This window comes from Trachemys scripta, chromosome 11 (genome assembly GCF_013100865.1).
Source record: "Trachemys scripta elegans isolate TJP31775 chromosome 11, CAS_Tse_1.0, whole genome shotgun sequence".
Lineage (NCBI taxonomy): Eukaryota > Metazoa > Chordata > Testudines > Emydidae > Trachemys > Trachemys scripta.
Window position 1 is genome coordinate 10,621,283 of NC_048308.1, and position 16,873 is coordinate 10,638,155.

Below are 16,873 nucleotides of genomic sequence, written 5' to 3' on the forward strand. Positions count from 1 at the left end.
CAGGAAATAATTTAACCAAAGCTTGGTTATAGCCTAGGGTCTTTACAAGAGAATATCAACTGTAGCATTTTTGCCCTCACTTCTAGACAATAATATATTGTTTTCACATTGTTTGACCTATTGTATTACCATATAGCCATAAATCAAGGGCCTTCTGCAATTCCATATGAGGAGATCTCTGCTGGCTGAGAAGAATGGGGGCCTGAAGTATTTTTTTTAAAATGAGTGCCTCCATGAGCCTGTTCATGGCAGTGAATTTGTGTAGGGAAAGCCCCTGGCGGGCCAGGCCGGTTTGTTTATCTGCCCCAGCCGCAGGTCCGGCCGATCGCAGCTCCCACTGGCCGCGATTTGCTGCTCCAGGCCAATGGGAGCTGCTGGAAGCGGCGCGGGCAGAATGACAGGGGAACCTGCTGAGACCCATTGTCCATTGGCAGCTCTCAAAGTCCATTAGGGAGTAAAGGTATAGACTGATGAGTCCAAAACTCAATTGCTGCTCCCTGCTGGAGTGGGGAGAGCTGTGGAAGATATCTAGTTAGCTGTAGAACATATTGGTACTCTTCCAGTTTTGTTAATGAAAATCCTCATTTAAATAGATAGATATAAAAATATATAAATCTCCCCTAACTGGAAAATCAGATATGAAGAACATCTGTTCTGTCTCAATCAAATCTAACCTTTTCTCCCTCTGCTATTTAATATATTTATATACTGTAGTTACTAGGAACCAAAGAATTCACAGTTGTTTTCCTTCCATTCAGTCATGCTCATTACGTTACAAGTACTGATCTAATTCTACAGGGAAATAAAACCAAGTGCGGTAGGAAAGGCTCGTTCTTTACATGAAATCCAAACTGCTGCACTGACTTTCTAGTCTTTTAAAAAAAAAAAAAAAAAAGCAACATTCCAGGTCTTCAGCCAGTGCAAATGGCATAGCTCTATTAATTACAATCACCCTATACTGATTTAGATCAGCTGAAGGTCTGGCCTAAAAAGTCTGAAAGCTGATCTCGACTGGAACACAGACATGAGGATTTTCAGGAAGAAAGCCTGGCTTATTTAGAAGTCTTTTTGTTGCAAGCCTCATTGCTTAGGTTAATTACCACTTTTGAGCTAGAGGGACCCAAAGACACATTCCACAGTGGACAATAGTCAAAATCCAAATCATGGCAATTTTAAAATTGTAATTCTAACTCCAAACCAGTTTTACTAATTTTCTTCTAACTGCACCAATAAATGAATACATCTCCTTTGCCTTTAGAATTACTCTGATATTTTCAAGCCGAGCAAAATTTACAATCCAAGGCCATAGGAGCAGCAAAGAGAGGGGCCAAAAATAAGGCTTATAATGGAAGCTGGTGCCATCATGGGTCCATATTACTATATGCTGCACTGCTATATGTAACTGGGCACAAATGATATTAATAGCTGATTTGCATTTGAATTGTCTAATACCTATGCATGCTGTATATTCCTACTGAAGTTATGCATCTCTATCACACTGAGGTCCTGATCCTGCAAACACTTAAATGTGTGCTTAATTTCAGGCATGTGAATAGTCCCATTGAAATCACCGGGGGCTACTCACATACATGAGTCATGCATGACCTCAAGTGTTTGCAGGATCAGGACCTAAGACTATTTTATGTACATGTTAAGCTCTTGAATCAGTCAGTCATGATTTTGTGACCAAGAAATTCAAATTGCATTCTTCCCAGTTGTGGAATTGTTAGACCAGTGATGCTCATCTTCTGGCTCTCATAGATTCTTCAGGTCTGATTGGAGTTTCCAATGCGCTTCCAGATCTCAGGCTACATTTGTCACAGGAGCCCACCTCTCTTTTGTTAAGAAAGCTGGATAATACAGAGTACTGGTAGAGTCCTAAGTTGCTGGGCCTTTCCCAGCGGTCAGTGAGGAATAGAAGGAGACAGAGGTGATTGCATCAAAGAAGTTCCAGAAAACCATAAGGCTGTTGCTATCCAGTGTCCTGACACTGGCATTTTGATGGTGCATCAATATATTGTTGTGATGATTCTCTGTTATGAGGCTTATGTTGTAATGAAACATTGGGGTATCATGCTGCAGTGTAATGGCTTCATGAAATTCCATTTGATAACAAAGTGGCTCTTCAGAGCTTCCAAGCTGAGTACAACCCCGATGGAAAATTCCCATCAAACAAACAGAAAATGATAAGCTTTCAATAAATCTTTTGAACTCTTCTACATTTAGAATGTAATATAAAATGTTATCCCTGCTATGGGATGGGTTAAAAAAACTATAGAAAAGATAGTTTTCATTTAACTATATAACTTTTATAGGAATTTCCATATAGCTTCTTAAATTTCTATACAATATTGGTATAATCCCTATAAAATTCTATAGGACTTCTCCATAAGGAATTGTATTAGCCCATCTCTTGACAATGCACCCCTCTTTTAAGGGATTTCATTGATCTCTTGAAATGTAGAATGTAAACATTTCTGCAATTATAATTTACACCCAGAATTGTGAATGAATGTACCTGAAATACCTAGAATAAGATAAAGAGAGGGGGAAATGATAAGAAGCTAATTGGGTACCAGACATCTCAGGTATGGCAGATGATTTTCCCTAAATAAATAAAATGTGTGTGTGAGGGGGAAATAGATGATGGAGTAGATGTGCTAAAATATTCCTGTGGGATTTATTTTTAGAATGAAAGGTAGTATGTCTACAAACTACAACTCATGCATATTTAAAAGGCTGCTTGATTGTTCTCACCCCAACTTCTCTGCATCCTTCCAGCTGATGGTGTTTTGAATTTGCAATGAAGATGCAGAATGGCCATATTTCTCCCTTCTGTTTATTTTTTTTTCTAATTTTCAGAATGCCTACGTCAACATCAATCGGATCATGTCGGTTGCATCCAGGCTTTCAGAGGCAGGCCATTACGCTTCCCAGCAAATTAAACAAATCTCTACCCAGCTGGATCAAGAATGGAAGAGCTTTGCTGCAGCTCTGGATGAGCGCAGTACCATCCTAGCCATGTCTGCTGTATTTCACCAGAAGGCTGAGCAGGTGAGTTACAGTGAGTTGGAAAATTGTCTACAACCATGTTGGTAACCACTAAAACAAACTGTTATCTGATATCAGAGGGGTAGCCATGTGAGTCTGAATCTGTAAAAAGCAACAGAGGGTCCTGTGGCACCTTTAAGACTAACAGAAGTATTGGGAGCATAAGCTTTCGTGGGTAAGAACCTCACTTCTTCAGATGCAACTGAAGAAGTGAGGTTCTTACCCACGAAAGCTTATGCTCCCAATACTTCTGTTAGTCTTAAAGGTGCCACAGGACCCTCTGTTGCTGTTATCTGATGCCTGCTTTGTCTATATGCAGTGAATTTGGGAGTCTCAGTCTGGTTCCTAGTGGACAAGCGTCTAAATCACCAATACCACCACTACTACTGTAATTGACACAAATCGGTTTCCTTATTGGTAATCTCAGAAGAAAGACTTAGGACTTAATGAACACTCCTTTTCCCCTACAGGTGATCCTCCCCAGTCCCAGGTGAGGTTCATTGGTACAGCAATGCACTGCCTTGCTCTCTGCATTGCAGTGCAGCTGCCAGGACTATCTCTATTCTATGGATAAATTCAGGATTATTGTGGGTAGGAGAATAGTGATGATAATGAAATATGTATGTATATGTCTGCGTGCATATACATAATACAGGTCTATACCAGACTATATTTTGTAAGAACAAAGGGCTGTAGGCCAAATTAATATTAATCAAACTCAATACATTCCTTACTATTATTTTAATATTGTAGTAGTCCCCATAGTTTTTAATTTCATTTGGTCTCACCATCAGAAGTCCATAAAGGTAGTTGGGGCATCTCCAAAAGTTTTCTTCTTTCCTTTGAGATCAAGTTCTGGAGTATATCTTCTAGGAAATAACATAGTTTAATAATTTCTTAACTAGGAAAAACTTGAAGTCTGCCTGTGGATGATACCTTTGCTTTTTAAGCCCAAATCCACTCTGCTTGCAAGTGATGGTCTGCCTTTGATTGCTGGTCGTAAGTGGCATTCTTCCTTCAGCTGACAAACATTGCTTTGAGGCTGTCTCCTCAGTCTTTTTATGCGCTTTCCTTTCACTCAGTAGTTAATGTCAAGCCCAATGAGTGGATGTGTTTGATGCTTACATAATAACCCATGCTTTGAATGGCTGGAGATTTTTTCCTGAGGTTTCATATGCAAACCTGGAGCATGATCAGCTATGTTATATGACTTTTTATTATCCTCTAAGCTGTGGGATTCATTTACACAGGAGAATATGTAGTTTTTAGACTGAAGTTTCTTCAGATGCATTTAACAGTCTGTCATTTCTATTTTTATCTGAATGTGCCAAGAATCCTCTTTCTGCAGAATGTAATGTGTATTAGCTGTTTTTGCCAGTCTTTTGGGGTTCTCGCAGTCTTTTGCTGTGAAAGTCCTCATAATGTTTGCAGTTAGTCTGGGTTTTGTTTTGTTTTGTTTGCCTCTTGGGAGGCCTTCCTCAACTAGGATTCAGTTGTGGGGTCAGCTTAGACATGGTAATCATTGTTGGTACAATACCCTATAACCTCCTCAGGAATTGTAGATGGAATCTCAATTGAAGTTTTTCCTAATAGAAACTCCTTCATAGATTAATACATTCCAAATAAACATCAGATTATAATGTTACATTTTCCAACTTTCAGAAATTAACAAAATAAAGGAAGAGGTATGCAGAACCCAGAAAGAGGTATAAAATGTGTGTTACACATTATGACAAAGAGGTTGCTGGTTCCAACCCAGTCCTAAGATATTTCTGCCTTTGAGGCAGTGAGATGAGGCAGGATAGGGGATGGGGGGCGGAGGGACTTTTCTGGTTTATAGGCATCTTGCTTTTCATTAATCATTGCACTAGATTCTGCAATGAGCTAAGAGAGACTTCTGTTGGTGATCTTTGACTTCCTGCTGGGAAAAGGATACAACTGAATCCTGTTTTCGTTAGGCAGTCCTGTTTTAGCCTGGAAGGGGGACACAGCCAGCAGATGGATCTATGCCAATGTGCCCTTGTGTGCATACACAGCCCCAAATCGATGGGATCTGCATGGATCCATCCTTACAGATCCATTTGCAGGATCGGGCCCATGGTTTGGTCTTTTGAGATAAGTGAAATTGGTTTTGTTTTCAAATAAGTTGGTGAGTATCTTAAAATTACAGGTGTTCATGCAGATAAAGATGCTTACTTGAGATTTTATTTGCTAATAATGTTGGTCTCAGAAGAAAATAACGTTTGCTTCAGAAGGCAGCTAGAGGTGTCAAGGGAAAGTCCAGCACAAACAGTAAACAGGATATTCACTACTTCTGCCATAGAATTATGGCAGATTTCTCTTGATTTTGTATTTTCTACTTACACTGGGCCAGAATGTAGAGCCATTACTCATCCTACCAGGCACTTACTCATGTGAAAATACACCCTTGGCTCCAATGGGCCTATCGTTCTGTGGAAGTGCTCATCCATGTGCATAAGGGTTGCACACACTAACCCTCTTTCATCAGGCTGTCATGTTTCAGATACATCAAGCACCATAGTGTTTAGACACCAGTCTCTCTCTGCAGGGCAGTTAATCTTCTACCAGGAATACATTCACATGGGAAAAGAGAAGTATTTACAATCCAAAATAAAATGAGAATTATTTAAAGATATCATTAAAAATAATACTATCTTTTTTTTATGAGTGATCTCCTATTTTTCTGAACTTTTAGGCTTGTTTGCAATTTATGAAGTGTTGCTAAGAAATTTTTATAACAAATAGAAAACTGGATTGAACTGCCAATTAGTTGGGGTGAATTTGTTGTCTTCTTGCCCTCTCAACATCATCAGAATAGATACTTTGCCCAGTCATAGCTTAAAAACAGCTGCATAATAACATCGCTTTCAACAACTCTTCTTTTTTCTTTACAATTTAAAGAAAGGGTCTAAAAATGCAGTCTTCTCTTGGCAGCTCTTTAAAGGAACAAAAGTTTGTGCTGCCTGACAGTGACCGGAATCTCTCAGCCTTGAGAAAACAAGAGATTTTGTTAACACTGAGCGGCAGTTGCTCCTCAGTTGGAATAAGAGACAGTTCAGTCGGAGGGGAGCATTGATGTGAAGCCAATAAGCTCAGAATGCTGGAAAAATATGATGTGGGAGTCAGCATGTCCTACTCACAGCTCCATCAGCTGGAACTGAAATATTTGGCTTGCTTCAGTAGCTGTAATAGGATAAACGATGACTTATACACTGAGGATTTAGTAATTCGACCTCTCTGGTACCCTACAAAATGTTGGGTATCAGGAATTTTGTATGAGACTGAGCCTAATGCCCATCTGACATACCTATTGAAATGGATTATTTTTAACAACCTGTATACAATAAAGAAGGTTTAGATTTCTGATCCACATCATCTTGGACCTAAATAAGGCTGCCCTGGCTTGCTGCTCAGATCATGTTTCTTATTGCACCCTTCTCTTTTCAAATGGTGCCACCCTTGATGTCATGTCCACCCATTTTACCTACGGTGTTACTCTGTCTTCTTCATGCCAACCCGATGCACGGATTGCCTATCAGTAATGGGGAATACAAACCCTTCACTGGTCAAGAAAAGGCTACTGAGCTGCTATGGGCTCTATCAGCCTTGCCCACTATACCTGCATTTGAAAGGAGGTATTAGAAGGGGAAAGCACCGCTCAGCTGGAGAGAACAGGAAGGAGAACAGACATCCAGCTCTCTCTGTGAGAGAGGCCTGCCTGGGGCAAGGAACTGCTTGAGAGCGTGCTACCTGTTAACACCTCCTTGAAGGAAGGTAGGATGATGCAGGACACAAGTTGATGCCCCACCTGCAATGTTTTTGAGAGATTGCTGCCTGTCAGCACCTCCTTAAGAGAAGGCAGACCTGATGTAAGACTATTGGTGAGACTTGCCACCAGTAACTTGTATGAGAGTCTGCCGCCTGCCAGGGCCACCCTGAGGGAAGGGAGGCCTGACACAAGATTGTTTGCTGTCGGAGCCTTACTTGTTGCTGCAGCCTAAGTCTATGGTGCCCTGCCTGAAGAGCGTGACAGCCTGACCTAGGTCTCCATAGTGGTTTGCCCCAAGTGCCCGAGTGACCCTGGTCAAACCTCCCTAATCTAGTCTGACCAGGGCTGGCTCCAGCGTTTTTCTGCCCCAAGTGGGGAAAAAAAAAAAAAAGCCGCGATCATTCTTCAGCGGCAATTCGGCAGCAAGTCCTTCCCTCCAAGAGGGACTGGGGGACCCGCCACCGAAGAGCTGGACGTGCCGCCCCTCTCCGTTGGCCACCCCTAGCACCTGCTTGCTGCGCTGGTGCCTGGAGCCGGCCCTGAGTCTGACAGACCATTATCTTCTTTTTGTTCCGTCCCTCCTAAACTCACTTCTTCTGTGATGCCAGTCAGAAGGGAGTCTAATAGAATCTTAGCAATCAAACTTCTGGCACGCAGTCCACTGCACCACAGTCCTGGCAAACACAGAGGCCAACACTTTTTTATGAAAAGAACCAGGGTATCTGTAACATCTAAGCAGAGCAGGCAGGACCTTTGTTTTTCAAGGTTTCATCTTAAAGGCTCCAGTACACCAAACTATATGGAACTCAATTTGTCTAGCTTGAGAGGATGAAAGGCTGAGTCAACCATGCTGGGAGCTGAACTTCACCTCCGTCTTCGCATGCCTCACAATCACATTTGCTTTCCTGGATCTTGTACTGTACATCTGTCAAGTGTATACAGGTCAAGCTGAACTTGGCTGAAAGAGCTCTAAGATCAAAGCTTTTTTTTTTTTTTTTTTTTTAAGGTAAGTAAATACCAAATAGATCACAAAGAAAACCCCCTAAATAAAGAAAGGTAGAAAAAAACCTTGGAGAGTCAGACAAAGCTTCCTATAGTACATGTTTTTGATCAAAGGCCAAAATACTTAGTACTAGACCCCCCACATCACCCAGGTCAGGGTCTGAGTTTGAGGGCATTCAACAGCATGTTTTCCCAATGTCTCCTACTCCAAACGGTGACAGGCCTGATTTTCCTCTCACAGTAGTATAAATGAGGATTAACTTCACCCGTGTAAATGGAGGTGCATTTGGTGTAAAACCAGTGTGAGAGAGGAATCAGGTCCTATATTATTAAGTATGATTGACACCATGTTGTGGCAGGAGGGTATATGGGATTGTGCCTGTTCCAGGAAGGTATATGAAACTGCCTTATTCCTGTTTGACTTCAGTGGAGCTCTGCTGATTTACGCAAGCTGGGATTCTGGCCCATAGACTGTCAAGGGAGGCAGGAATGAAAATACCAGGTTCTTTCTGTACTTGATAGTAGTTCCTAAAAGTGTTTTAAAGTATTCTTAAAGTGTTCACTTTGAAAATCTTGTCAGAAAGAACAAATTAACTTCTTCAGTTGGCCAAAGATCTGAACCATTAACTTTGAATCCAGTTTTGTCCTCAGAAATGCATATGCACAACTCCCATTAAAAGTAATAGGTGTTGCATGCATTCAGCATCTGTGAGCAGAATTTGGATGTTTATGTTGATCCTCTGAAAAGTCAATGGACCATTCAGTTTGCCCCCTCCCAGGCAGACTTTATGCTCTCAGGAGCTCTCTGCTAGGATCTACACTAGTCAGGGCCATTTTTCCCTACCACTGCAGGGACCTGAGGCACTAGTACATTTTGCTCCCCCCTATTCTCAGCCTGTGACACATAATAGTGTAGTCTGCTGTGTGAGTCTAATTTTAGTTGCTGGATTTAGTGGATAGGTGCTAGGTGGTGGTGGTGGCCTGTGATATATAGGCGGTCAGACTAGATCATCAGTCTCCTCTGGCCTTAAACTCTATGATTCTCTCTGTCTCTGAGTTTAAGCAAATATGAGATCTCCTCATTTGATTGTGGGATGAGGGGGGGTGGCCTTTCCTTCTATACGTCTAATACTTCTATATTAAAGTGTGAGATGGGGTGCACAGGCAGGGATGGGTTGGGCAGGGCAATGTTTGGAATGTGGGAGGAAAGAAGGGATCCAGAAACAGGTACATCTAGGACATTTTAGCTTGGTCCCTGAAGCAGGAGAAGGAGCCAGCAAATAAAGAAGCTAGAGACGAAAAAGAACCTGCCCCCAAGTGACTTCTCGCTTAGAGGACTCAACAAGGAATTTCAGCTAATAGGGAACGCCAAAATGTTTGAGCTTGACCTGAGAGGCAGTCAGGGGTCACAGACCTTGAGGCATAGCAGGCATGAGACTCAGCTTGCTCACTCACACATTGTATGTTCTGGAGGAAGGGTAAGTAGGAGCGTGTGCTGTTATGCTGCCTTCTTGTGGGGGACCTTCCCGACCTGGCTACTGCAGGGTTTGCAGCCTGAGTGAATCTGGCTTATTATGACTTTACAGGGCCTATTTGGGTCAAGTCAGAAACACACAGTCTTTTTGTATCGAGGCTTTGTGTTTGTTTTTTTAAATGTCTTGGGGGAGGGGTTTTTTGTTTCAATCTTTCATGGAAGCTGGTAAAACGTACAGTTATCTAAGAGAGCCATTTTGATCTATCATTTCAAATCACATTTAAGCAGCTTTTTATGTTCCCAATAGGAGCTGTTCCAGTCTATGGGATAAGTAGGTATTTAAGCAATTAATTTAAATGGTTCTGCACACCCAATAGACTGTAACAGCTTACAGAACTGCCATTCCAACCTAACAGTTAATTAGTTATTTACATTTTTAAACGCATCTTTTTAACACAACAAACCACGATTTTTATTGTGTAAATATATATTTAGCATGAAAATACACGTGCATGTAGTAAAGGCACTTGTGTCTTCATAGTGTATCATACTGTGATAAACTTTAATGTCTCTGCCATTTTCCAAAGTACCTAAATTAATTGCGCCATAATATGACTAATACTTTGCCAAAGTTAATTTTTTTTTAAAATTGAGCCCTTTCCCTCCTGCCATCCACACTAGTAAAGTGTGTGTCACACTCCTTCCTAGGGGTTGGTCCTCTAGAGGATAACGGCACTAATGAAGTTACTCCATTAGCTCAAGTGGCAGAGGTCTGTTCTCCGGTACTGTAGAATTCCAACCCATGCGTGGATGCATTGCACTAACAGGCATTCTAAACCTGAGTGCCACTGTGGTTTTTGGCATCGTGGCTGTGGTTATATAATAACTTGCACTTTTATAGCATCTTTTATCGAAGAGTCAGGATTGATGGCACCAGACATACCAACGGTCTATCAGGGGAATCAAACCCAGGACTTTTCAACCCCATCAAACTCAGGCCTCCATCACAGGAGTTCAAGAGCATGTTGTTATAGTCAATAGGGCCCTTACTACAGATATGATTTAATGCACTAAGCCAATGTATTACATGCAACTCTCAAAGCCCTTTACAGACATTAAGGAATCCTCACAATACCCCTGTGAGACAAGTAAGGATTATTATCCCCATTTTACAGAGGGATAAATTGAGACACAGAAGTGGAAATTTACCTAGGTACAGAGGACCATCATAAGGTCCTCCTCATTATGTAGCCCCATTGTGGGAATGTGTGGGTATCTGGGGACTGTGAGCAGAATAGCTTGTATCAGGAGGTTTCTGCACTGGTCTGAGAGGGAGAATGTGATTAAAAGTCAGGAAAGAAGACATTGGATCCATTATTATGTCGTTCTAGTGGCAGGAAACTATGCTGGTTTCTCCTACAGGGAATTCAGTTCAGCCCCATGCCCTGACATGAGATAGCTAGTGGCATTCACATTCCCCTGCATAAAACCCGATTACTTAGATGCTAAAAAACCTTGCAGAGTCAAACCATTCTTCCTATGGTGCATGTTTTTGATCAAAGGTCAATATATTTGGCACTAGTCTCCCTGATTACTTAGGCTTTGGGCAGCAGTGTGTGTGAATGTCACCTAGATAGGTACTGCAATCAGCAGCAGAGGTGTACACAGCAGCACCCAGGAGTCCTGACCCCCAATCCCTTCCTCCAGAAAACACTCCTTTTGTTCAGAGAGGTACCTTGTGGGAGTAGATGGGAGTTTTAGTCCAGAATTTATTTTTATCACTGAATCACAGTGTCTTGTAAATAAGGATTTATAATGCAGGCATTTTCAAACCTTGACTATAAACAGTACTGTGAATAAAATTACCCTGATAATAAAAATAACTCACTGATTCCAGATGAGATTGGGATAGGAACTCTTTGCTTTGAAGCTCAGAGTGTTCTACGCTTTAAGTGAGTGCTTTGCTAACAAGCCACAGGTGAGCACTTCATGAACAGATAAAGCTGTGATCATGAGGGTGGTTTTGTAGCCATTGTACATTCAGCCTCTGGTGCGCTGCATCTGTTGTATTATTAGCTGGTTCTTTTATTGATGGTTTTAAAGATCCGTAAGCGGGGGGGGGGGCTAGTTTAACAAGAAGCTGGAAGAAGAGGAAATATTAACAAAGAGTAATGAGGTGTCATTAGGTAATTAGGTGTCTGCAACATGTGAACACATTAGAAGGTATGTCAGTCCATACTCCACAGGCTCCATTTAAAAAAGTGATGTGAGCCCTGAAGAGTAAAGTCCTTTTGTTACAGAACAGGCAGCAGAAGTGTGAACTTGCTCACATTGTTCTGCCATGGTGCCTCAGCCCTGAGCTGGGGACCTCGAGGAGTGAAAAGATGTCTCATCCTCTGAGCCTATTCAATCTATGGCCTCTCTGCTGAGGCTGCCAACAAAGGTGCTAATTCATATCAGTTGTGGTGAGGGTTTTTTTTGTTTTTGTTTTTAAATGTGGACATCTGCCCACTAGCAACTGGAATGAGACTAGCAGCTTATTTCAAATACTGTAGGCCACTCAACACCATCTGGTGGTATTGATGACTGATCGCTATTGACCTGGGCCAGATTTAAATTGGTGACCCAGCAGTGAAAGTCTTGGTATCCTATTACCAATTCTCCTGAGCCAGCCTTGGATTGAGAACTGCTTTAACACTCAGAAAATCCGCCTTTCGCTGAAATGAATGTCAATGATGATTTTAATGGGAGTTTTCTGTTATTCACGTGTGTGCTGTTAGGGCTAGGTGAATAGCCGTGCTGAGCTGTTGGTGGGAAAATTGCCCCTGTGCGGACCTCAAGCATAAACAATTGGGGAGTTCTGACAATATTACATGCAGTTAGAGCACTGACTGTTTCTTCTTGGTCTATATTTTTATGTTGATTTTAGAAGCAGGGTTGTATTTCTCCTCTGTTATTCAAAGGTCCTTCATATAGGGGTTCCTGAAGTTGTTCTGAAAGTGCCTATGCACTTTACATGTAAAGCAGGAGAAACCGAATCCTCCTCCTCCTAGAGCCTCCCTTAGGCCCAGCTGGTCGACAAAGTTCTGAGTGTTTAAGGATCACAATCACCTGTGTGGTCTGTACCATTTTGTTCCCTCTTGTAAACTCCTGGCATTGTGGTATTGGTTTGGCACAGTTCACCTTCTGCTCAGTGCTGCATTCATCTATGGCACTCTGTAAATGGTTCTCTGCAACAGTAATGGCTAGTGAGTTTGAAACACTCTGCTGATTGCTTTTGGAATTGCTTCAGTTCCTTTCAGGTGTGGATGCCTGGTGTAAAATGTGTAGTGAAGGAGGCCTCCCATCGGAAATGCAGGACCTGGAGCTGGCCATCCATCATCATCAGTCTCTGTATGAACAGGTGACCCAGGCCTACACAGAGGTAAGTGTTTCCAGGAGAAGAATTTTAACAGCTGCTAACAGATTGCTTAGCAATAATATCTATATGATTATGCATTTTGGAGCTATTTTTAATTGAATAAATCAGTCTTACTTTCCACTGACTCATTGATTTGACTGCTTAGTAGGGCTAAAGCTAATAAACCTTTAAAATGGTTCTCGAAAGATATGTGATCTTTTTACTCATGACTTCACACAGGAGGTCAGATCTGCTCCCACGCTGTGGGCCTCCAGTGCAGTAAGTCAACCTGGAGTAACAGCACAAACTGTAGCCAACCCCCACACCTCTGGGGTACCTGTAGCCAGCCAGGGCAGCTCACCAACTGGCCAAGAGACAGGCTGCTTCATTACCTTTCTTAGGCATCCTACAGTAGTGGAGTTGCTATATAGCCCTGACCAAATTGCTTTCTGTTTGGAGTGAGTCCCTGCCCCAGTGCAGTTATTCTAATGGTGGGTAGAGGGTATAATTTGATTTACTTTGCCCGCTATCCGCTCTTTTCACTATCATCAAAGTCCCAAGACAGGAAGCCACGGAGATGCCAGGTCCTTATTACAGCAAAAGATGTAAAAGACTGTGCCTTAAAGTTATACCCATTTGTATAAGCTGGCTCTCAGTAGAGAAATAGGCTGTCTCAGATCTAAAGAGCTTGTGTAAAAAGGACGATGTCAAGGTTGCTAAGACTAAAAACTGCCTTATGGCACTTTGGCAAAAATCCTATAAAGATTTTCATTATGCTTTTGCCCCTGAATTGATCCAGGCTGCAGCAGGAAATAACCCTCCACAAATAGCTGACGTTCAGTGCAAATCACTGCAAACAGACCAGTGCCCATAGTCTGTCTGCTTAGCATGTTGAGAAAAAATCTACAGGTATCATAATTTGCTTAATGCTTCTTTTTTCTCATCAGAGGGTCTCGTTTCTTGTTCTTTACTTCCTCACACTCAGAAGGCCCTGTATTATTCTTGACTAGCTTTCTGGTCAAAGAGAGCTGGACCTAGTTCCTTACAGTGCTTGCAAAAGCCTCTCCCAAACTGGCTAGTAGAAATATGTACAATAACTGTAGTAATAGTCACTGGACCAGTCAAGGTACCAGGCAACAGAAAATCTGTCTGGAGGCTGAGCACTTCTCCTCTGGTGGGCAGTGTAGGTTAAAATGTGCCCTGTGAAGGCCAGGAAGGCAGTGTAGCCAAGGGAGCTGGATGATGCACTGATTCAACTCCTCCCTAGCCTCTGCCTGCTATACACCCCCCAATGGACCTTAAAACTGCCTTTCCATGCCAGAGCTTGCAAGAGAGGATGATGGTTGAAATACTGCCTACCCTCCCCAGAGAAGGACCCTCCAGGGTTCAGTGGCCTTCACTGGAACAGGCAGGTGGAATCTGTCCCTCTGTATACCAGCAGGGGTAGATCTAGCTCACCCTCCTTACTTTTTCCATCATATAAATTGTGAAGGACTGATCTCTTTTAGATGTTTAGAAAGAGCTTCTTTCTTTTCCTGTACCAGACAAAGAATATTCAATTAAATATCAGCAAGATAAGGAAATGTGTATATTAAAGTCTCTTTGCATAATGTATGCTTAAAAGGTTCTTAAATAAAGCCCACTGCTACATCTTACATTATATGCCCTTGATATTTTCGTCTTTGATATTGAATCCCACAAATCTGTATTAATATAAATAATAGTTAACTTTCAAGTGAAGACTTCAGAACAAAGGCTAATGCTCTGTCCCAAACTCATCCTGCTGGATACCTGCTTAGAGAGATCATCTTTCTTATTCAAAGTACCTGAAAGCACTTTCCAGATCAGTTACATTAGCCAGAGGGTATTGCAATGATTATGGGACCATTTGTACAATGTCTCCCCAGATGGGACTGCTACTGAATCTTGTACAGAAGAACTGTAGGTGTGGCAGACTATATAGGCAAACTGAGAAAATCTTGGTGACTTCTTGAAGTAACTAGGGCTGTTATGGGTTTTGTCTATTCAGCGGAGTGTTAATATTGTTTTTAAACTAAGTTTTGAGTAGATTTCCTTTTTAAAAAAATATTTATTTCTAAAAATAAAATCTAAGTGGAATGCATTTTTAAAGCAAGCATTTACCCATTAGCCTACAGACCTTAACCCTTCCAATATGTATGTACATTTTAAGGTCCTTATTAAATGCAGCCTTTAAAAATGTGTATTATTTTTGCTGCAGCTTCTTCTGAGATCATTATGACTTATTAAACATATAGTTGCTTAGATCATTTAAATATTACATTCCCAATAGATTTATTTGAACAATTTTAACAGAGATGAAGTTGAGTCTGTTACCTCTGAATATGTTCATCACTTGCCCAAGGCCAACTGGTGAGTTGCAAAGCTTGCATTGTAGTTCAGGTGTCCCATCTCCCATCCATGGACTTATTCCTCTAGATGATGCTTCCTGTCAACATATTATAACATTGTCACCTCCTCCTCCTTGATAGGATAGTCAGAGTGCTGAACTCTCAGCAATGATGTGAGAATTGTGGCATGGGCTATCCTTTCCTTTTCTTCAGAATGGTTGCAAATCTCTACGTATATAATCTGCAGTTCAATAGTCCTATTTAATGCAATGGAGGGTGTTCAGGAGTCAGAACTCCTTCTTTGAGATAATGCAGATAACACTATATTGCTGAAAGTTTATGTTACAAGGTATTGTGAAGCTTTTTGGAGCTGCTCACCAAAAGCTTCATACAGTGCCATTAGAGCCTCACTTTGACTTCACTGCACTTTTGCTCAGGCCCTAAACATATGGGGCCCAGTTTCTGCTGCACCCAAGCAAAGCTCACAGATAGTGGATGCAGGGGAGGGGAGGAAGGACTGACAGCGAGTCAGTTCAGTTTGTTAGCTACCTAGGTCTGACCGCTTTAGCTTATGCTGCTGGCAAAAGATCTTCCACCATTAGAGAACTGGGATTAATGGAACCCCCAAGAGGCCCCTCTACACCTCTTATACTGGGTGGAGCAACTCTGGTGGATGAGATGGTGGAGCTGATGCAGGAGCCACCATCTTTATATCCCCCTCCACAGGGGGAATTTTTCAGGGGTTTCTCTGGCCTGTGGGAGTTTGTTTTATACTGCCAATATGATCAATGAATGTTGTGTCAACAAATGTAATTGAGATGCCCCCTTTAGTTCAACCTGTTGGTTTTTTTTTTAAATCACTCTTGATGTTAGTACTGATTGCTGGGGAAAGGAGAAGGATGAGGAGAATACAGGATTCTAGAGTCAAGCCCAATTGGTGTTGATGAGTACAACATCTTGCTAAATGTGATTGCATCAAGTCTAGTTCATTCTTTGTCCCAAGAGGCACAATGCATCTGCTGTGAAGACCATTCCCTGATTTAGCTCAGCTATATCCACTAATTTGCAGAGGGAACCTTAGTCTGGTCACTTGCTAGGCTCTCAGCATTCTGCAGGCCCAACTGGTAGGATACTTGGGATTTAAAATTCATTTCTAGCTATATAAAAAGTTCATAGTAACACCTGGAGTGTCTGGGAGCCAGATTGTAATTTTCAATGCAAACAAGAAAGAAGCATGAATCAGACTAATTTGTTCATATATAGAGTTCTTATGTATAATTCACAGGGGGTGAGATTCTTCGTGGGCGTAGGTACAGCATGAGGTCTATGCACATTTAAGCCTTCAAAATAGGGTATAAGTGGAATGCAAATAGTGCATAGAACCTTTGCTTATTTTCTGCATTGGGTGAGTTTTACCGATGGTGCTCAAGTGTATTTCCCATAGATTGGCTTTTTTTAAAGTTGTGATGTGACCTGCTAAGCAGGAATGTTAATGCTTCTGTCCTTGAACAATCCTTGAAAAATGCAAAGCATTCACATGAAAGGCAATTCAATGACTTATTTTTCAGTTCTGAGGAGAACTCTGAAAGTGATTGAAAAAGCACTGTAACTTGCTTCCCAGACTGGTGAAACTATTCATTTATCTTTTCAAATCCATTCATTAGCAAATCTTTCAGTACACAGCTCTTTCATGTCCATTGGTTGGGGGGTGGTATAGCATTCATAAAAGAAACACTTTTGGAACAGAAACTTTTGAACTGAAGAAAGGTCAATGAGTCATAGAAGGT

General features: G+C 41.6%; 1 protein-coding gene across 7 annotated transcripts in view; it reads left to right on the top strand.

Annotated features, from left to right (window-relative positions):
- The window catches only part of KALRN (kalirin RhoGEF kinase), a 739,094-nt gene that overhangs the window by 347,993 nt on the left and 374,228 nt on the right, over positions 1 to 16,873 (top strand). For all 7 annotated transcript variants that reach the window (XM_034786199.1, XM_034786196.1, XM_034786193.1 and 4 more), the window contains exons 7-8: positions 2,863 to 3,054; positions 12,610 to 12,741. In XM_034786199.1, coding sequence (XP_034642090.1) covers positions 2,863 to 3,054; positions 12,610 to 12,741 — 324 coding nt within the window. The remainder of the gene's footprint in view (positions 1 to 2,862; positions 3,055 to 12,609; positions 12,742 to 16,873) is intronic.